A 22,343-nucleotide genomic window follows, 5' to 3' on the forward strand; every position below is an offset into this window, starting at 1 on the left:
ATTGGAATGTTAGTGAGCTGTAATGTTTTATACAATAAAACAAAATAAAGATCCTCCTGTTTTTCTTCTGGGAATACTTTGAATTTATAATACATCCATGGCTCTTGCATCAGAATTTTCACCCTTGTTTTCTTCTTCTGCTTCCACACTGCTTCTGATGGTCAAAAAGTAATTTTTCTTTTCCTCAGAGAGCAGAAATGCCTGGAATTCATTATCAAAGTCAGTAATTCACAGTCTTAAATGATGTAAAAAAAATAAACAGAATTAATTCACTCTTTTATGATTTAAAGGTGTGTGTGTGTGTGTGTGTGTGTGTGTGTGTGTGTGTGTGAGTTTATTTTGTGTTCCCTGTGTGTGGAGGTGCCTGTAGAAGTCAGATGTCTCCAGATCCCCTGGAACCAGTGTTACAGCAGTTGTGAACGGTCATGTTGGTGCTGGGAACTGAGGCTGAGTCCTTTGCAAGAGCAGCAAGTGTTCTTAACTGAAGACTCATTTCCCTAGATCCTTACCCTTCCTTTTGCGCTTCCCAATTTCTTTTTCCCTTTATACTTTTTTCCTAAGGCCAAGTTAAGGAGATGATGATTTTCTCTCTAAATGGGGTGACATATCCATGCTATGAGATGGTGTTCAACATCCATACTCTTTCATAAAAATTGATCTGGAGACTGGAAAGATTGCTCAGTGGTTAAGAGCACTGGCTACACTTGTAGAGGACCTAGGTTTTCCAAGCCATTTCATACCTTCTTCTGTCCTCAAAGCTAGAATATACATGCAGGCAAATTACCTATACATATAAAATTTTAAAAATTAAGGAAAAATATTAATATGTTGGTTTGCCTATGTGTATGTGTGTGTGTGTGTGTGTGTGTGTGTGAGTTTATTTTGTGTTCCCTGTGTGTGGAGGTGCCTGTAGAAGTCAGATGTCTCCAGATCCCCTGGAACCAGTGTTACAGCAGTTGTGAACGGTCATGTTGGTGCTGGGAACTGAGGCTGAGTCCTTTGCAAGAGCAGCAAGTGTTCTTAACTGAAGACTCATTTCCCTAGATCCTTACCCTTCCTTTTGCGCTTCCCAATTTCTTTTTCCCTTTATACTTTTTTCCTAAGGCCAAGTTAAGGAGATGATGATTTTCTCTCTAAATGGGGTGACATATCCATGCTATGAGATGGTGTTCAACATCCATACTCTTTCATAAAAATTGATCTGGAGACTGGAAAGATTGCTCAGTGGTTAAGAGCACTGGCTACACTTGTAGAGGACCTAGGTTTTCCAAGCCATTTCATACCTTCTTCTGTCCTCAAAGCTAGAATATACATGCAGGCAAATTACCTATACATATAAAATTTTAAAAATTAAGGAAAAATATTAATATGTTGGTTTGCCTATGTGTATGTGTGTGTGTGTGTGTGTGTGTGTGTGTGTGTGTGTGTGTGTGTGCCAGAAGTCAATTATCAGGACTCTTCAATTATCTTATTATTACCTTATGTTTTTGAGACATTGTCTTTCAATAAACCTGCCATTCAAGTTGGCCAATGGTCTGGTTGACCAATAACCTTAAGGGAACCTCCTTCTCCTTGGCCCTAAGATTATGGACATGAGACCACAATCAATAATTTTTAGGTGGATGCTGAAGATCAGGTTCTTCTACTCTGCTGCAAGAATGTTACCTAACTGAGTCTCTGAGCAGTTTCTGCTCTGACCATCTCTATGCTATGAATTTTGTACCTCAATTGTTCGACTGTAGTCTATTCAGTTTGATGCCAACATCCAGAATGGTGAAATGATTCCAATGAGTCCATCTAAGCCTTAGGGTTTTGCACAGATGACTTGAAAAATGATTGAGGTTTTTTTTAAATTTAAGTCCCAAACAATAATTCTTTTCATAATTTGACTGTCTGGTCTTAGCCCTTTAGCTAACTGTTCTCATGCATGATCTCTCTCTCTCTCTCTCTCTCTCTCTCTCTCTCTCTCTCTCTCTCTCTCTCTGCTTACTGTCTCTGTTTTTGGTCTGTATTAATTCCTTTTTTATCATTGAAGTAAAATACCATGACTAATTAACATTCAGGAGGAAAGGCCTATTTGCCTAAAATAACCTATAGTTCCAGCAGGGAAAAAGTCTACCTGCATGGTGGCAGGGAAGAGTGACAGGAGGAGCAGGAAGCTGAATCACATCTTGAGAAATAAGCGTGATGTGGAGAAAACTCACTATGAAGCTTTGCAATCTCAAAACCTGTCCCAGTGACATACTTTCTCTAGCAAGGTCACACTTCCAAAACCTACCCAAATAGCAACATCTGCTGCAGATCAAATATTCAAACTTCTAAAACTATGAGAGGTGCTTTTATTCAAATCATCACATTATGTATATTTTTATGATTCAAGTAGCTTTGTCCTATAGGAATGAACCATGTTCCTAGGGCATATATTAATTGTAGTATATGTCTTTCTGAGACTATCCATGGTGGGGCAAGAGGACACCATAGAAACTTACTTGGTTTCATAATATCTACTACATTACCTGACACCTGTATATTTTTTTAATTTCTCATGTCAAATAATGATACTTTGAAGATCAAATCTGAGGAACTGATACCTTGCCCCAGAGTGCAGAGTAAACATGACTGAATTGGAAAGAAGTAAAAACCTGGAAAGCTCAGAAAATTCCAGATAACTCACCTCTTTCTACTCCCTTATGTATCTACCACTCCAGCTTTGTACCCTCTCAAATTCCAACCAACACAAAATAAGAAAGAAATCTTATAGGCACTCAACATTTCCAGGGCAGAGGGGGTGTTGCAAGAGTAAATCTTAAGGAAGTGAACTTGTGCTTTCTCCCAGGAGATACAACTACAGTTATAAATATTTTAATCCAACATCTGATAGACATATTCAACCTGCAACTCATGGTCCACATGTAGAAGATTGCAGCTATGAAAAGGTCTAGCACAAAAGAATAAGTTTACACAGAAAAATAAGATTATTTTGTAAACCAACTACACAGTTGAATTATGTGTGCATGTGGGAGGGGGTGGTATGCCATTTTGAATGTCAAAAGTTTGGACATTCTGATAAGGTTTCACTTTCCTAGAAATGAGTGGCTAATAACTATTTAAAATGACACTGGTCTTGTGGGCCAGGGGAGATGACTTTCCCAGGAAATATTTGCTATACCAGCATGAGGACCTGAGGCTAATTCTCATCATTCACATAAAAAAAAACTGGAAATGACTGTGGTCCAAGAACCAATGAAACAAAGACTGACAGGTCCCTATAATTTGATGGCTAACCAGCTTTACAGAATTTGTTAGTCTCAGGTTCCAGTGAGAGATTCCATATCAAAAATAACTGAAGTGGATGGCATCTGATGATAGATGGCCATTAGAGGTTGTCTTCTACTCTCCACATTTGTGCACATAATCCATGTGTATACATGTTCACCTGCACTTACATGCTTTCACTGAAATTGTCTTGATCTCATATGGATTTGAAGACCATAGTGGGAAAAATGAATCACAGGGATGAATGTTGAAGATTTTTTAAAATAAAATTATATAGCGTATATCATACCTATAAAATACCTTATGCTTAAAGTAATCTGAATCCCATGTATATGATAAATACATAATGTAAATTTCTATCTATAAATCAGACCACCCTAGTTCCCTTAGTCTATTTTAAATGTTCTCAGATCCCTAACATTAGGCTCGGTAGGAAAATCAGATCACCTAACAAAGACCATTTTATATTAAAATGTTAAAATGTTAATATGTCATCTCATATAATTGCTCAGTACTGTGTTGGAAGAAAAAAAGTGAATGACCAGGCATGTTTTTCTATTGTAGATCTAAACAATCTTAAGTCAGGACTATTTGCATAAACAAAGTTATATTTACAAGTATATTTCTCCATTATCCTTATAATAGTACTATCACCAGTAATTGGGCCTCACCAGTCACAGGGAAAGGAAGGGCTTAATCTAATAGTCATGCTACATACACCTTCAGGCAGTGAGAAAATGTTTCTTGAATATATTTTAGTTTACATTTTAATAATCCTTTATGGCATTCCCTCCCCAAACACCAATTAACTCCCCATACTCCTTCAGGGAGAGGTGAAGTTTGGTGATAAGGTATGCCTACTGGTGTGGTATTTGCAGGATTATTATGGGTGCAACCAAATAGCTTATTATTGAGTTACTTTTATTTACTGTGTATAAACAGGCAGAGGCCAGAGGCTAAACTCAGGTATCATTCTTGATTTTTTGAGGTGAGATCACTCATTGGTTCTGGAACTCACCAATTTGACTAGACTGATGCCCAGTGAACATTAGGATCCTCGTATATTTACCTCTCCAGTACTGGATTACAATGGGAAATTTAAAACTAGGTTTAGGTAGTTTCTGGGGATGCAACTCTGATTCTTATGCTTGTATAAAAAGCATTCTATGGACTGAGACATTCCCTCAGCTATTATTTCTGTCTTCAATGATTATATTAATAGCTGTACATTTCAGATCTCAGTTCATCCCATCTTATCCCCAAGGACTCATCTTATCAAGAAGAACAAAGGCCAGCTTACCCAAGTGAAGGAATGGAACACTTGCTGTTTTAGAACTTTGGAGGGAAAACCATCCCACTGATTTCGAAGGCATTCCCCTTCAGGGTGAGCCTCTTCAGGGTCTTACATTGGATAAAAGCAAAAGAAAGGTTCTCACTACTGGCACCAGTTATCTCACAGGCCTCCAACCTATAAAAAACAAAAAGGTAACAGTTCTATGTCATGGTGAGAAGGAATATGAATGGGAGGTGACTTAGTTATTTAGATTATGCCCAGTCCGTAGCCTTTGTGGACTGGACAGTCTCTCAAAAGCCCAGTGTTCATAACAATAAATTTTCCCTTCATTGGCAGATGTGACCACAATAGCTTATTCTCATTATTGGTGTCTGTGGTAAACTAATAGTTTGCTGTTCTAGCCCCAGAACATGGGATAACATTGGGCCTTGCACTGGGTAATACAGTGAAACAAGGGTTGGGAAGGTCTAAACCTACAATCTCAGGCACCTTGAAACCTTTTGAGTTGAACCATTGAGATTCGTTCTGCCATAAACTAAACTACATACAATCGAAATTCATGTGTTGAAGTTCTAATCCCCAGTGTCCTATGGTACTAAATTTGGAGATAGAGTTTTCACAGAGACAACTAAGATAAAATGAGGACTACCAGGTGGGATCTAATCTTGTATAACTGTGAAAATACAGGGAGAAGATAACCATTTTGACATCATTGAAAGATTCGGGAGTATATTTCTTGTATTGATCATCTAAAGGAACCATCCCTGTTGATGCATAATCTCACTACTAGCATCTGCAATTGTCTTTATCAACAAACCCCTACTATATGACCCACTCGGTCTATTTTTGCCATGGCAGCCAAAGCAGTTGTCACATCCATTAGTCCAAATTTGTCAATGGGATGTGATCTAGTCACTCCTGTCATCTTTGGTGGACATCCATCCTTGCATGCATACAACCATCTGTGCATGCATCCAGTATCCATATATGTTCCCATCCCAAGTAAGATCTATTTATCTATGCAGTCTTCCATCCATGAAGTCAAGCATTCATCTATACTTGCAACCATCAATCACCCACCCACCACAGCTAACTGCTCTATTTTCCCTTTGGAATTTTATTTATTTTACGTGCATTGGTATTTTGCCTGCATGTATGTCTGTATGAAGGTAGTGGGTACCAGAAACTGTAACCATAGACAGCTGTGAAACTACCATGTGGTTTCAAGGAATTGAACCTGCATCCTCTGGAAGAGCAGTCAATGCTCCTAACTACTTTTAGTGAATTTTAATTTACTTTGGTGCGTATTAATCACCTCCCTTTTGCCATTCTCAAAGAGACAGGTACAAGTTTGATAATACCCACCCTAGATCCACTAAGTGGCAGTTGGGATGTTTTATAGCATCACACAAGAGCTTCACTCCAGCATCTTTTAGCTTATTGTTTGAAACATGTAGGTGCTTCAGGTTCTGGTTGTTCCTCAGTACTTCAGCCAGGTCCTGGCAGCCCCTAGTGGTGATTTGACAATGTTTCAAACTTCAAGAGAAAGATCACAATACTTTGGTTACTCCCTGATCTGAAGAGGAAGCATTTCACAAAGTTCAATGATGCCTAAAACTGAAGACAGCACTCAGTGATTCAGAAAACATTATCTTCTCAGTGATCCATAGGCCATCAACACTGAGTTTACCAGGCATATTCAGATATTTAAAATGTCATATAATATGATGTACATTACACTGTAATGGAAGTTAAAACAGAGGGCTGGAGAGGTGCCTCAGAGGTTAAGGCTACACTTTTCTTGCAGAAGACCCAGGTTTTGTTTCCAGAATCCATGTCAGGCATCTCACAAGCACTTTTCACTCCAGTCCCAGGGGATCCAATTCCCTCTTGAAGCCTCCTCAGGCACGTGAACACACAAACACTCAGAAGCACATATATATTAGGTGATGCAAAAAAATCATTTCAAAAGTTAAAATAATATTATGCTAAATAACACTTAAAACAATAATTGAATATAGGTAACTCATAAAAATTGAGTCTGGCATTACAGTTAACCCAAAACATGTATAAGGCAGGGGTAGGAGGGATAAATGTGTATCTCTCAAGGTTTATACTTACATCAAGGGAAGTAAGAAAACATGTTATTTCAGTCTAGCCTAGTTTGGCTAAACCAACTGAACAAGTAAAGCACAAGAAACAGTCCATTTTATGTTGGCCAATTATTCCTGATTATGAGGCCTACCCTAGACCATTGATGATATACTAAGTTTTATTCCATTGGGGAAAACTGATGTTTGCTCTCCCAATGAATTTCTAAATAAATATTCAGAATTTTGAGAATAATTAAGTGATTTATATTTTTAAAATAACTTTTCTTTTCTTTTTTTACAGCTCAAGGGAATCATAGATACTTTTTTTTTTATTAACTTGAGTATTTCTTATATACATTTCGAGTGTTATTCCCTTTCCCAGTTTCCGGGCAAACATCCCCCTCCCCCCTCCCCTTCCTTATGGGTGTTCCCCTCCCCACCCTCCCCCCATTGCCGCCCTCCCACCACCAGTCTAGTTCACTGGGGGTTCAGTCTTAGCAGGACCCAGGGCTTCCCCTTCCACTGGTGCTCTTACTAGGATATTCATTGCTACCTATGAGGTCAGAGTCCAGGGTCAGTCCATGTATAGTCTTTAGGTAGTGGCTTAGTCCCTGGAAGCTCTGGTTGCTTGGCATTGTTGTACATATGGGGTCTCGAGCCCCTTCAAGCTCTTCCAGTTCTTTCTCTCATAGATACCTTTAATGTTTTCAAAATATATCCTATATGATATCTTAGTGGGCTCTAGAAAGCCATCATAAGAGGGAAAACACACTATACATGTGCCTTCATTTTGTTCCTTTTCCTCTTTTTAGAGAGGACAAAAACGTTGGGACTCTGAGATTTCACAACAGATGAGGTAAGAGTGTTCTCCCAAGTCCCTCACATCTGGATTTGTCACCCAAAGCCATTTGATCCTGCAACACTTGGCATGATCAAAACAACAACCACCTTAAATTACCCCCAAATCTCTCAATTCTATAATTTGAAATCAAGAGTTCTGTCATTTCTCTTCCTATTATTGTTACACTGCAGTTTACTCTTTCAAAGTAGAATTGTCAACTACACTAATTCACACACGTATTTTAAAATACCCTCTTCCATGTTTTACTCTTTCTTTGGACTTGAAATATCTTCTACAGACTCCTGTGTTTAAACACTTATTTCCAAGATGGAGCCACTGTTTTGGGAAGTTGTTGTATTTATGGAATATTGGGGACATCAAACAAGTAGATGTGGACCATTGAGTGTGGGCTTATGGATTATATCCTAGACCTTGATTTTGGTTCCACACTCTGCTTCCTGATCCACAAAGATGAGAAGAATTTTTATACACACTCCTATCACTGTAGCTTTTCTCTAATAGTAAAGATTAGACCATTCCTCAACATGATCTACAATGAACCCTGCATCCCTTAATTTGCTTGTGTTAGATATTTTGTCACAGAGATTACAAGGAAATCACTATTTATCTTCTAGCACCCACTATGTGCAGCCACTCAGAATATAGTCACAAATAAACCATGACACAGATGTCAAGGTACAGATCTGTCCTTAGGAAGTGTCTTCAGGAACCAGAGAGGAGTGATTCTACCCTGAAAATTCTTGACTTCTAAACAGGGCTTCTAAGACCAAGCTCGAAGAAACCTACCATAGTGACTTCATGAAACAGTCTGGGAGAGTCAGAGCTTTACAGAGAATCTTGATTCCTTTATCCTTCAGGTCATTGCAGCTGATGTCTAGATGGTTCAGAGTTTTGTTCTTCCTAAGAACATCAGAAAGGTAGTCCCAACATTGCTCACTGAGGGAACAGTTGGCCAAACTGCAGGAGGAAAGGAAGGGCATGTAAAGGGTGAAAATGTAACATTTCCACAACTTTACACACAATAACAATAATAAAATATTCAAGCAAGAGGATGAACTTCTGGTTTATCCAAACACATCACCCTTTGTTTCTTTTGACTCATGTCAGAACTAGTATTGTAACTGGGTAAATTATTGAACATGCTTAGGTTTGGAAGACCTTAACATAAAATCTTAATAATGCCTCAGTCACTGACTCTAATGACACTCTTTAAAGCCATGTCATTATTGTAGTATAGGTAGCCATATCAATGTTATCTTGTGTAATCAACAGTATGAAAAGTATATTTTGCAAAACATTGTGTATGTGATTTAGTTTCAATTTTGTTGCTGTTATAAAAATTATCCTTACAAAATGAATTGTGCAGAGAGGCTCTAAGTTTTTCACTATTCCAGATTGTACTCTCTCAGTGTGTGAAGACAAGAGGGCAGAAACTTCAAATAGCTTATCATATATCTAGAGACAAGGATACAGAGAATTCATACATTTATGTTTTCCATTCTTAAATAATACAGGGCCCAAATTAAGGGTAGTGGTGTTGTCCACCAGGGGCTCAGTCTTTACAGACCAATTAGCATAGTGAAGACAATTCCTCAGTGACATGTTCACTGGCCCACATGATCTAAACACTACTTCATTGAGACTCACTTCTCAAGTGATTCTCCATTGTGCCAAGTTGACAGGTAACACTAACAATCATCATATGAAATATATAGGTATTGTCAATATGAAATCACTTGGCCTCATCTAAATCTCTAAATCATCTTTCTCTGATGAGGTATAAAAGACCTTAATTTTCTCCTATGTTTGCCTACCCATTCCTTTTAACAATAGTTACAAGGGAGGTACATTCAGTATGAAATGATGTCAATAGATTCATAGGCATTGTTCTCAGTGACTGTCCCAGTTGAGAGTCCATTCTGCATTCCAAGAACAATTTATTGACACAGTGCTATGTACCTGCTATACAAACTTTAGTCTATTCTACAATCTTTTGATTGGTAAGTATGGGTATCAGCAGAATGCATGCATGTGGGGGTCTGAGTCACTGTGCATGTAAAAATCAACATGTACTCAAGAGCAGTTCAGTTCAACATGTGTCCAAACCTGTCCAAACTTTGGACAAGGTGTACTGGTTTCAAAATCCTCCAGTTTTCTTATAATATACAGTACATTTAAACACCAACTAACTGTTCTACCATGTTGAGGAGGGAATAACTAAGAAAAATCTAAAAGTATTAAGTTCAAAACCAGTTTAAAAAGTTAAATGATTATTTTTGTTTATATGTGTGTATATGACATGTGGTGTGTAGGTAGGTATGCCTGTGGAAGTCAGAACAACTTTTTTTAAAAAAGATTTATTTATTATATATTAATTATACTGTCTCTGTCTTCAGACACACCAGAAAAGGGCATCAGATCCCATTACAGATGGTTGTGAGCCACCATGTGGTTGCTGGGATTTGAACTCAGGACCTCTGGAAGGGTAGTCAGTGCTCTTAGCTGCTGAGCCATCTCTCCAGCCCCAGAACAGCTTTGTAGAGTTGGTTTTCTCCTTCCACCTTTATGTGCACTGTTTTGAAGATTGAAATTAAATTTGAAATTTTCCTGTCTCAGCCTTCTGCATAGTAGTAACTACAGGGATGCGAAACCAACCATGATGTATATATGCAGGAGTACATGGTTTAAATATTTTATTTTTAATTATGTTCATTTGTGAATGCTATGTTTGGTCTGTCCATGTTAGTGAGGGAGCCTGTGAAATTTGTTGGATTCTTCAGACATAGAGCTAGTACAAGTTTATTAAGTTGGATACTAGGAAACAAATGGGTCTTCTGGAATTGGAATGTGTGTGTTCTTAACCATCTAACCATCTCTCCAGGTCCAAGTACTTTTCTATGTTTCTTAGGTTTGTGTTTGAAATTTCTGCAATGGGATTGCATCAATGGGAAGATATTATAACTGATTAATTTGTCTATGTATGTCTGAGAAAATGCCTTGGTCTCTGGACAGGATTACTATAGATGACCTTCTTCAAGTTAGCAGGTCAACATAGAATCTATGACAGTTGTAGGACAAAAGAAGGCAGAACTTCTCAGGCACACTTTGGCAGCATTTTGAGCCCGAGGAAAGAAAGACTGGATAATTGTTCTAGCCTGTTAGGGTGCAAACAATATTTTCACATCAGCACCATTAAGAATCATAGCCATCCTTCACAGGTATCCCTTTCCCACAAGAAATGATCTGTCCTTCACTATTGTGGAATAAACAATATTGGATTAGGGTGCAGTGTCTTAGCCTGTCCCTTGTATGTCTGTGATGTCTAGAAATCTAACAATGTGTATATTTCATGTGTGCTTTTTTATTTGGAGGATAGAGAATGATGATAATGTCTTCCTCAGTGGCCCTCTACCCTGTTTTGATACTGGAACTCAGCAATAAGGCTAATCCTTAAGTTCTAGGACCCAACTATCCTCAGTCCTCAGCTCTACAATAACAGATATTGAGTATTGCTGTTATCAGCATAGAATGTACCATTACCCACTGAGGCTTTTTTCTCAGCTACAAAATTGGCAGATTCTAGTAAACAAAGGCAAGGTTTATACTATTTCCACAGTTCTTCCAGGGTGCACCTCCTTACACCACTTACACTAAGTACTCCAGAACGCAATTTGGGTGGCACAAACCCTCGCACAATGAGGATATTCCTTGGTTCAAATTGTTGGATGCCAAATTAAGAATTTTCAATGTCTTGCTGCTCATCAGGATGGAGCCAAAGATCTTGCAGTCATCAGGTGAAAGCTTACAGTGTGCTACCCTGTAAGGGAAAGGATAACATATTTTTCTCTGTTTTCATGACATTTTTTCTTGTTATCCACATGAAGGTTTGAGACCTCTCAGAAATTGACAATGTTCTTTATTAAACAACAAAAAAGTGTTTATTTTTAATGTGAATGAATGTTTGCGTACATGTTTATGTATGCATCAAAATGTATGGCTGGTGCCTAGACAGACAAGAAGGGAGTGCTATATTCCCTAGAACTAGGTTGTAAGCTATGGCGCAGAGTGTGAATACTTCTCTGCATGAGGAGCAAGGACTCTTAACCTACATAGCCATATTTCTAGCTCAGTTTTAAAATTAATTTATTTATTGGTGTGTATGTGTGTGAATACCTTAAGATACCATATATAACATATGCTATCTCAGTAAATTTTGATGTGCTGTTTAAGCTGGCTGAAATTGAACTCTTTTTTTAAATCTTTATTAACTTGGGTATTTCTTATTTACATTTTGATTGTTATTCCCTTTCCCGGTTTCCCAGCCAAAATTCCCAGAATGTCCTCTAACACTTTTTGTAGGGATGAACTGGCCCCTCTGGATCTCTCATAAGGAGTAGAGATAAAAGTCACATGGTATAGCCCAAGAGTAAAACCACTGTGTTCCTGAGAATGGCTGTATGGTAAGCCAGTACCAACCAAAGTTACTATTGTTTATACCACAGCATGATAATGGCATATATTATGAAAGAGAAGAAAGGAAGGAACTCATGGGTGGAGAGAATGTTCTACTCTACCTGGAACTCTCAATGGGGAACTCCAGCAAGGCTGTGTCAAGAGCTACCCAGTTATTTCTGCTGCATGATCTGAAGCACCTTTCTTATTCATGCTATTTGCCGATATTACCTATCTGCTGTTGTTTCTTCTTTTACTTGGGGTCCAAAATGTACACCCTGTTCCTCATTTCAGATCAGGTGATCAGGATTTTCTCTGACTGTTTCAGTGAGGTTTCCCAAGTCAGTTTCTGCTGGATATATGTAGCCTCTAATATGAGGATCTCTCTAGTTTTCTTTCTCATTGGGGTATCCTAGACTCTGATGATGTGTGATGATCTGGTGATAATTTGCTAGCTATTTGTGGTTACTTTCTGTTACTTACTACTATTTTAAAATTTTTTTTTGCTGTAAAGCTCAATAAATTTAATTGTTGGAAAACAAAGTATAGTTATCATAGAACCATACTGAATAACAGTGCCCAGGACAGAAAAATAGAATGAAAGTGTACATACCTAGAACTGTAGTCCTCCATATTCATTAGCACTGTCTTTCTGTCACTAGCTGCAAACCAAGAAACACTATCCTTGCCTCTAATACTACAACCCTGTTCATCATTGAACTTTATATGTAAAGCACCTCACACCCATTTGAATCAAATTCGTGCCACCAACAATATCTGAGATCCATCTAGATATAACCAATAGCCATGGGTTTTTCAACCAGCTTATAGTTAGTCAGAATTTCAACTTTTCAGGTATGAACACCTGGCATGAATAGTTTAGGAAGCACCCATCTTTGAGCAAATGGAGTCATGTAACCATAGACCTTATATGTACCAGTGAGAGTTCTGAGTTCTTAGGTAGGTCAGAAGCCATGAAATCTGAACTAAATCCATGATTTCCAAAGTAGATTACCCATCTAGAAATTAATTTTCATATTCAATAACCAGTTCAATTTAAATAAAATGTAAATTAGACTTATTTGTTTTCATTTCACATGGGAGTGTTTTGCCTGCATGTGTCTGGGCACTGTATAACATGTGTCTGTAGATATCAGAAGGTATAAGGAACTCTGGAACTAGAGTTACAGACAGTCACGGCTGAGGATTAAACTGTGGTCCTCTGATAGAGCAACAAGTTGTCATAACAACCCAGTGTTTAAAATTACTATCAATTGCAATTATGCACATTGTATGTGCATGTTCAAGTACATATGCTATAACATACAAAAGACAATGTGGTGAGTGTGGAACAAAAGAAGACAACTTGTGGAAGTTGGTTCTCTCCATGTGAGTTCTGGAATAGAACTCAGATTGTTGAAGTTGGCAGCAACTTCCTTAATCCACTGATCCATCTCATTGACTAGTTGTGATCAGTTCCTAAAGTGAGTACATCTATACATGAACAGTAGAAAAATAGGACACAAGTGCACAAATTAAAAGCTGTTGTCCTGTGGTGGTTTTGATGTCAACCTGACACAATCTAAAAATCACATAGAAAGGGAGTCTCAATGATGAGTTCTCTAGATGAGGAAGACTTGTGAGCATGTTTATGGACAAATTAAGTTAACTATAGTGGTAAGTCTTGCCCACTGTGGAGGGCACCATTCATCAGGAAGCAGGACACTGACCTATATAGGAGTGAAGAAAGTGAGTTGAGTACTAGCATGGGTGCATCAATCCACCACTCTTTGCTTTTGATTGTTCATGTGATGTTTCCCATTTTCACTCCCCTGGCTTCCCACAGCAACAGCCTATAACCTGATAATTTGAATCCAGTAAAAGATTATTTTAATTACTTCTTAGTTCAGACCATTTTTGTCACAGAAAGATAGATCAAAATTAAGATGCCTCCTTTGAGGGGTGTCAGTGAGCTAGGAGAACACAAAAACTTACATAAGTTTTTCTATGTTGCACTCTGCCTGGTTCAAGACATCAAACAATAGTTTCACTCCATTGGGGGACAGGGATGAGCAGCTGAGGTCCAAGTACTGTAAATTGTGATTCTGAATCAACTCAAAGAACATGTGGTTATCACCAAAGAAGTGCACATTATTTGCCCTGCAGAGCGAAGAAAAGTATCCATTAATTTCTATCTAGTCTGAGCTCTTGTCTTTGACAAGATCTTCTATCCATACTGGCCACATAACTCTAATTTTGTAGCCTGGTACCATCTCAGTGCTTCTCAAACTGGGTAAGTTTTCCCTTCCATGTGGGACTCTGAGAAACATATTGAGGCAAGGTTGGCTGTCATATGAGGAAGCTACTGGCATCTAGAATGCAGAGCCCTGCACATGCTCTCATCATCCTAAAATTCCTGGGACATCCCTCAATGAAGAATGGTCAGCAACAAACATTAGAGGTGTCAAGACAGTGAGATTCCACTTTAGACTATACAAGCCTTCATTTATGCAGTTAGCTGAGAGATGGTAGGAAGGCTAGACTGTTACTTTGGTTTTATGATTAAATCACAATCTACTTTTAACTTACACAAGTTTGCTAAGAGGGAAGCTTGGGTACTTCAGAGATTCATACAAGACCCGAAAAGTTGGCTCACTGAAATTAGTGTCTTTTATTTGGAGTGTCTGGATGTTTTTACTCCTTACAAACACAGAGCATATATCATTCCAACAAATGAGTAGCCTTTCCCTGTAACAGAGGAGAAAATAATATATTTCATTGTTAGAAAGTTAATTCAAGGGGAAGGAGAGATCACGCAGTAGTAAAGAGCATTTGTGCTTTTTGAAGAAGACCTAAGGTCAGTTTCCAGCACCAATGTGGTGGCTTACAACCATCTGTAACTCCAATTCCAGGGCTATTCAACACCTCTTCCAGCCACCATGGTTACAGTATGCACACCATGTGCATGCACACATGTAGACAAAAATATTCAGACCCATAAAATATTAATAAACAGATGATAAAACTGCCAGAGGTTTTAGATTGTACTCTTTGATAAAAAGTTAAGCCATTCACAACACATAAATGTAGAAATTGGACTCCCATACTAAGTAATTGTAGTCACCTAAGGTCATTTGACATTTGCAGTTCTTAGACCAGTGGCGAGGTCTGTGTGAGGTTAGCTGTTATAGTGTGTGAACGTAGAGATACAGTTAATACCTATTGGGAAAAGGCCAGAGGATTCTGAGCTTCCTATGCATTGGGGACCAGGCTAGTCATCTGGCATTTAACTATAGCTCTAGAGGATCTGATGACTTCTTCTGGCCACTGAGGCCATCTTCACATGTGTGCATACTAACACGCACCCACAAACACACAAAATAAAAGTGAATCTTAAAAAAAATAGAAACTGTTGCTAAAACAGGTGAATTTCTTGTTTCCTCTTATGAGTGCTATTTCATTTTTAAAAATTTAATTGAAATATTCTGTGCCACTAACAATCAAGTTAACAGCATTTTTATTGTTTGTTTACACATACATACATATATATGTGTTTATGGATATGCAAACATAATACAGTATAGATATATATATACCCCCCCCACACACACACACCCACACACACCCACACGACCTGTTGAGTCTGTTTTTGTTGTTTGTGTGTCAGTAGATTTTAGGCTGACAACTCACCATTGGACAATCAGTGTGGGTGAGTTTTGAATGTGTCTGTATAAAGCATAAACACACATGGACAGACTCAGGAAATCGGACTGAAAAGAAAGATAGTGGATGGACTCACCTATACTGCTGTTCTAATTCTTCATTCAGGGCATTTTGGGTTGAAAAGGATAGTTTCTTCAGTGTAGAACAGCGTTTCAAGCAATAGGCAGCAACAAAAAAATCAGAATAATAATTAGCCACGAAGTTAATTTGCTGCATACAATTCACTGCTTTCACGAGGAAGGCGTCATCTTCCATCTCAAACAGACAGTAAAACAATTTCATGCCATCTATTTGTTCTTGGAGTTCTACATTGCCATTTATTGTTTCCAGACACTGATATAACTTATGCCGTATTTTCTGGGACAACTGGTAGCCAAAAAACACTGCTAGCTTTTCTTGTTCTGATTTGTGCAAAAGGCCGAAGATGAAACTGCCCCAAAGAATCCACTGTGTTTTTACTTTCTTTAAAAACATAAACAAGACTGTCTCTACACTTTTCACATCCTGGCTAGGGTGGACTCCATGGCTCTTTAGCAGATAAAAGATGGCAGCACAGATCTCCTGAACCGATGGGTGGAGGAATAGGTAAGAATTTTCAAACTCTCTGATCTTTCCAAGCATGCCAATGTCCAATAGTGTGGGGATGTCAGAGTCCATGATTCCATTTCTCCGGAGCGCCTCCTCACTAAACACGAATGTGTCGGTCCACATGCCCTCGGCCGCTAGAGAACACAAGCCCTGCAGCTGGTCTTGGCTTTTCTTACTTGGATATTTGGCACTTTGGGGAATGAATGAATTGAAGATATAAGTGGTATACAGGGAAGTGATATGTCGGCAGATGGAGACTGGGTCTTTTCCCTTCTCTATCTCCTTTTTTAAACAGGTGGCCACCATCCAGCAGAGCAGAGGGGCCTGGCACAGAGTGAATAGCTGCTCATTTTCTCTTACCAAACTGAAGGCCTTCTGGGCTGTGTTCCTATCTTGGAACAATCTGTGGAAACATATCTCAATACTTCTCTCATTGAATGCAGTTGCTGTTTTCACATCTGTGCACCGAATCCTGTCCTCCATTTTCTCAAAAGTCTCTGGGGTAGCGGAGATGAGGAAAGAGGATTCGGGGAGCATCTTCCTCCTGAGCAAACTGCTCAGCAGTAAACTCACGGGCTGCTTCTCCGTGCAGTTACCACACAGCTCCGATTCCTGTTTGGTTAAATCCCATTCCATCCCTTCCAAGCTGTCAATGATAAATAAGAGTTTCTCAGGTTGGGACAGAATCTCCTCTATAGGAGCTGAGGAGATGGGCCACTCTCTGGAGATAAGTTCAGCAAGGCTTGCTGTCTTCAACTGCTTCACATCTTGACAACAAAAGTAGAAGGTGTATGAGAATTTGTTTTGAAACACCAGACCTTTTGCCCAGGCCAGCATTACATTTTTCAACATCAGCGTCTTGCCAATTCCAGCCATGCCTTTCAGGAACACCATGTGTGGCTTCTTTTCATCTCCCTTTGATACAAGAAGGTTCTCAAAAGTATCATAGTCATCCTGAATGACTGTCTCCAGAATGAAATCTTGAATATTGATGTTGAACATTTTGGAACAATTATGGGACAGCTTCTTCTTCAAGTGTTCTCGATAAAGCTTTGAGTTTTCTGAGTCAGTGAGTCCAAGGGTGGAAGAATCTACAACGTATCAAAGTTAAATTAAACATTCGCCTGAATATTGTTTGATTTCAATAGTTTAATTCTCAGAATGTACTATTAATTTTTTTATTTTTAATTATGTGATTGTTGGTCCCTGTGGAAGTCAGAGGTGTTAAATACACTCTGTCCATGAGCAACAAACACTACATGGACTAGGAACCAAACTGAGGTCATTTGCAAGAGTGAGACATGCCCCTAGCCACTGAGTCACTTCTTTAGCCCTTGTATGACGTATGATTTTAGGAGTATGTAAGCTGTGGGCCCAGAGCAATGCTTGTTTATGTGAGCTTTTTACTGTTCCTGGATCACAGTTGCATTTCTGTGTGTTTCAGGAATGTTATACTATTAAACTGTTATGTAATGTTTCAGAAGCTAGCGCTTGAAGTGGGGTTGCCGTTTCTCCCATTTCAGACCCAAGCATGTGTAAGACCAGTGCCTCCTTGGATTCTTGTTTGGGAACAGGCTGATTCCCAACTCCATAAAAGGAAGTGTAGAGAACAAAAGGGCTCAAAAGTAAAAGTATCACACCCTAGAGATCAGCTAAATCATAAACCATTTCTAGGAGATTTTATGACTGTATGCTTCATGATATAAAATGGCCTGCATTGGGAAAAGTAGTAGGCACTAGAAAAGTGGGACACTCAGCCATGGAGAGACAGCTCAACTGAAGGCTCTAACTGGCTCCAGTTTCCTTATCTGGTTTCTGTTGGATGTTGTGAGAGCAAAATTTTTTTTGACATTAAGAGATCCTGATTTGAAAATGTAACTTCTTACCATTATTTGCTTTTTTATTAGGGAATATCATTTCTTAGGATATTCTCTGTGCTGCAGTTGACTGCCTTAAAGAGGATTTGTATCTCCCAATCAATTTATACCAGAAGTTTTTAGGGACAATTTTGATATTTTACTATCTATGTGTCTAAATATGTATGTATGTATGTATGTATGTATGTATGTATGTATGTATGTATGTGTTTGTCTATCTACCTATTGGCTTATCTATCCAGCCATTTATCTATCTATCTATCTATCTATCTATCTATCTATCTATCTATCTATCATCTATCTATTTACCTATCCACTCACTCAAGTAACTACCTACTATTTAGCTCTATCATTTGCTATTTATTATTTAGTTTGACTTGCTATGTACTTAATAAGTGTATTCATTCAAATTCAAAAGTATGGATTTCATAAGTAATACTCTGGGCCAAATACAACACTGTGCTGTGCACAGCTGCTCTACTAGGACAGCAGAAACACAAAGCAGGTGTGGCAGACTGCACTGCTTCCACAAACTCAAACATCAGTGCCTGTCAACCCCTGTCACATTTCAGATCTATACACCTAACAGAGTGTAGTTACACATGGTTTCCATGACAGCACAAAAATGAAAAATGGTATTACTATTAACAAGAGATTGACTACATATTAATGAAAACAGGTACCATCACACTTCCATTAAAATATATAATAATGGAGCTGGAGAGATGGCTCAGGAGTTAAAAGCACTGGAAACTCTGGAAGAAGTCCTGAGAATGGTTTCTAGGACACACGTCATGTGGCTCACATTTGCCTATGACTCAGCTTCCGAGGGATTGGCCTCTGCAGGAACTGCCCCTCTCCCACATACATGTGCAATCTTTGAAAAAATACCTTAAAAATTTCAACATAAACAATCTCCCATATATACGGCATGAAAACAAAAGAAAACAAAACAAAGAATTGTTAGGGAGCCCAAAGAGAACTAAGAGGAGGGAAAAAAAGTAAATGGAGAATCACAGTGGGGGAACACTGTAAGCAAAGCACAATGATACACACACACACACACACACACACACACACACACACAGAGAGAGAGAGAGAACAATGATAAACACATACCAACTTAAACACATTGTCAGCCAAGTATACCAATTTAAGTTTTAAAAGGTATGTAAAAAACATAAAAGGGAGGTTGAGCATCAGGGGGAACTTTGGATAATTAAGGCAAATTGTATACCTTCCTAAAAGGTCTTAACAAAGTTTAAAAATCCATGGATGGGGCTGGTAAGTTGTTTTAGGCGCATTTTTCATCAAGTCTGAGGAACTAAGTTTGGTCCTTGACACCCAAATAACAGAAGCAGAACTAACTCTCAGAAGTTATTCTCTGACTCCACTTCTACACGATGGTAAATGCAAGTGTGCATATATGTACATATAAAAAATAAATGTGAGAAAAGTAAAAAAATGTCAACAGTTTGATTTTGTTTTTGATGAGAAAGAGAACATGGAATGAAGAGCCTAAGGACAGTTAGAAACAAAATCCAGCCTAAAGCTCAGAGGAAAACTAAAAAGAAATATACATAAGGCATTATATTAAGATATAATACATGAGGGTAAAGAGATGACTGAGTGATGAAAAGCACCCAGAAGACCTGGTTTAGTTCCAAGCATTCCCATGGTAGCAGCCACCTTCTGTAGGTCCAGTACCAGAAAATCTGATGTCTTCTGGCCTCCAAGAATATGAGGCAATGCATGCATGCAGGTGCTCTCACATATACATAATATAGTTTCTAACTGTTCTCATATATTTTGATCATGAATTAAAGATTTAATATGTGGGACTAGAATCCCAGAAGAAGGTTGCATAGAAAGAACAGCACTGAGACAAATTTTTAACAAATATAGACTGAATTACTATTCTAGCCACAAAATGAATTCCAAGCAGAATGAACTTAGGAAAAACATTAAATAAGAAAATGTACATATAGGCTTATCATAGTAAGACACTGTAATGTCAAAGACAAAGAAATGAACTAAACCTTAATGCATCCATGGTCTCTATACCAGGATAAATAAAAGTGTGAAATTTAGGATCATAGTATTCATGAAACATGGCTTTGATCTTATAAGTTTTGCTTGTTAAAACAATAACAAAGACTGAGAAATTTTATTTCATACTGTATTACATATCTGTCTCAAATACATTCATGATATATATGTGGGAGGATAAGTGGGGTGGAGTACAGTGTATATGCATGTGGAGACCAGAGGTTCACATTGGGTACTTTCTTCAGTTGCTCTCTGCTTTTAAAAAGATATTCTCTTTTAAAATTTTGGTGAATAGATGGTTTTGTCTACATGCATATATGTACATCAGATGTGTATACTACCCTCAGAGGATAGAAGAAGGCATTAAACACCCTGAAACTGTAGTTACAAATTGCTTTGGGCTACAATGTGTAGGTTCTGGCAATTGAATAGAGGTCCTCTGTAAGAGCAGATGTTCTTAATCACTGAACAATCTTTCCAGCACCCCCTCCTCATATAATTGTTTGAGACAATTATTTTCAGCTAGTTTAGAAGATGGCATGCTAAGCTAACTGGCCAGACTGCTACCATGTCTTGCTTTCATGTGTTTGCTGAGATACAAAGTCAGATTCTCCTGTTTATATAGCAAGTAACTTGCAAACTGAGCCATCTTCCTAGAACCCATAAATGTGATTTAATGCAAGGGTTTTTTTGTTCATGGTAGCCTAAATACACCATGCGCCATTTCACTCCAAAGCTAATTCTTCCACTTAGATTTGAGGGAAATACTAATGTCTTGGGCAAAAGTTTAACCATCTAGGTTAGGACATGCTACACTCAAAACTGGATTCCGTAGCCTAGTTCTAACGTATCTACATGAAACTGCTTCTTTCCTCAAGGAGAATAATGCTCCATCAAACCTGCTGGCCCTATGGTAGATGGGCATGAAAAATAGTTATCAAAAGTATCACAGAAACCTCACTCTCTTTAAAGCCGCTTTTACCAACTCACCAGCAATCTCTCTTGTTGCCTTCTTAGTGAGATCTTTTCTATTGATCTTCTGGAGGATTTTGAAGGTCATATCCAAGGCTTGATTCTCCCCATAACATTTCAGAAGTAAGTTGCTAAGACCTTCCCGAGATGCTTTCTTCACTTCAGTCCAAGAAATCTGTTTCAGCTTCAGTTCCAGAATCTCCTGTATGAGAAAGTCCTTAAACTTCATGAATTCCTTCTGGTTTAGTTCTTTCAAGTACCATACAAGGCTGAAATCTGAACTGAAAGATGCCATCTTGTCTTCAGGAAGAGAGACACAGAATCTGTGAGAAAATCAGGCAAGCGGTTGAGTTATAAAAAGAGGGGCAGAGGTGAAAATACCTGGGAAGGTGGTAGAGTTGAACTGTTTGCTTCACAAGTGTAGGGACATAAGCTGCATCCTCAGCATTCTTGTAAGAAGTAGTGTATGCTGCCGCACAACGTTCAACTTATAATATATGCTGCCTTCAAGTTGTGCTGGGATAATGATGATGCAGAACTTGAAGTTGCCAACCAATGACTGGTTCAACTGGAGGACCACACCATGAGAGGGAGCCCATGACCAGAAACCAGAGGCTGGTCATCAAAGACATCAAGGATAGACCCAAATAAAAAATCAAACAAAATACCAAACAATGAAAGAAAAGATAAAGAAAAAAATTAAGAAAGGAAAAAAAGAAAATAATAAGTCGATGAAATAATTCCTAATGATTGTTCTGCTATTCTTATAAATTGTTTCATGTGCTAATAGTCTTAAGAGGCATCATCCAGCAACTGAGAGAGGTAGATGTAGAGACCACACCCAAATAATAGGTCAAGCCAGGGTAACCTCACAGAAGAGGAGAAGATGGACTGTAGAAGCTAGAGGGGTCAAGGACACAATGAGAACACATCTCACAGAGTGAACAAGGTCAGGCTCACAGAGGCTCATAGAGACTAAAGGGACAACTATGGACTCTGCATGGAATCTGTTCTATGTCCTCTGCTTATATTTTATGGTTGTGTAACTTTGTGTTCTCGTGAGATCCCTAATAGAGGGAGCAGGGGCTGTCTCTAACTCTTTTGCTTATACCTGGAAAGATTTTCCTCCTAGGAGTCGGTTGCTTCATCCAGCCTTG

At 38.5% G+C, this 22,343-nt stretch overlaps 1 protein-coding gene across 3 annotated transcripts; it reads right to left on the reverse strand.

The window, feature by feature from the left end:
* Positions 1–228: 228 nt before the first annotated feature.
* Positions 229–21,481, reverse strand: Nlrp4f (NLR family, pyrin domain containing 4F). Of its 3 annotated transcripts, XM_039095958.1 has the most exons (8): positions 21,205–21,481; positions 15,777–17,349; positions 14,567–14,725; positions 13,973–14,137; positions 11,175–11,342; positions 8,312–8,482; positions 5,936–6,106; positions 4,606–4,744 (listed from the first exon to the last, which is right to left on the reverse strand). In XM_039095958.1, the coding sequence occupies exons 1-8, from the start codon at positions 21,479–21,481 to the stop codon at positions 4,606–4,608; spliced, it is 2,823 nt and encodes a 940-aa protein (XP_038951886.1). The 3 variants fall into 3 exon arrangements, with proteins under 3 accessions (XP_038951893.1, XP_038951886.1, XP_038951895.1); XM_039095965.1 differs by lacking the exons at positions 4,606–4,744; positions 11,175–11,342 and adding an exon at positions 229–235 and having other exon boundaries at positions 15,783–17,349; XM_039095967.1 differs by lacking the exons at positions 4,606–4,744; positions 5,936–6,106; positions 8,312–8,482; positions 11,175–11,342 and having other exon boundaries at positions 13,969–14,137; positions 15,777–17,388.
* Between the last annotated feature and the right edge of the window lie 862 nt (positions 21,482–22,343).

The sequence above is a fragment of the Rattus norvegicus genome, chromosome 1 (genome assembly GCF_036323735.1).
Source record: "Rattus norvegicus strain BN/NHsdMcwi chromosome 1, GRCr8, whole genome shotgun sequence".
Taxonomy (NCBI): Eukaryota; Metazoa; Chordata; class Mammalia; order Rodentia; family Muridae; genus Rattus; species Rattus norvegicus.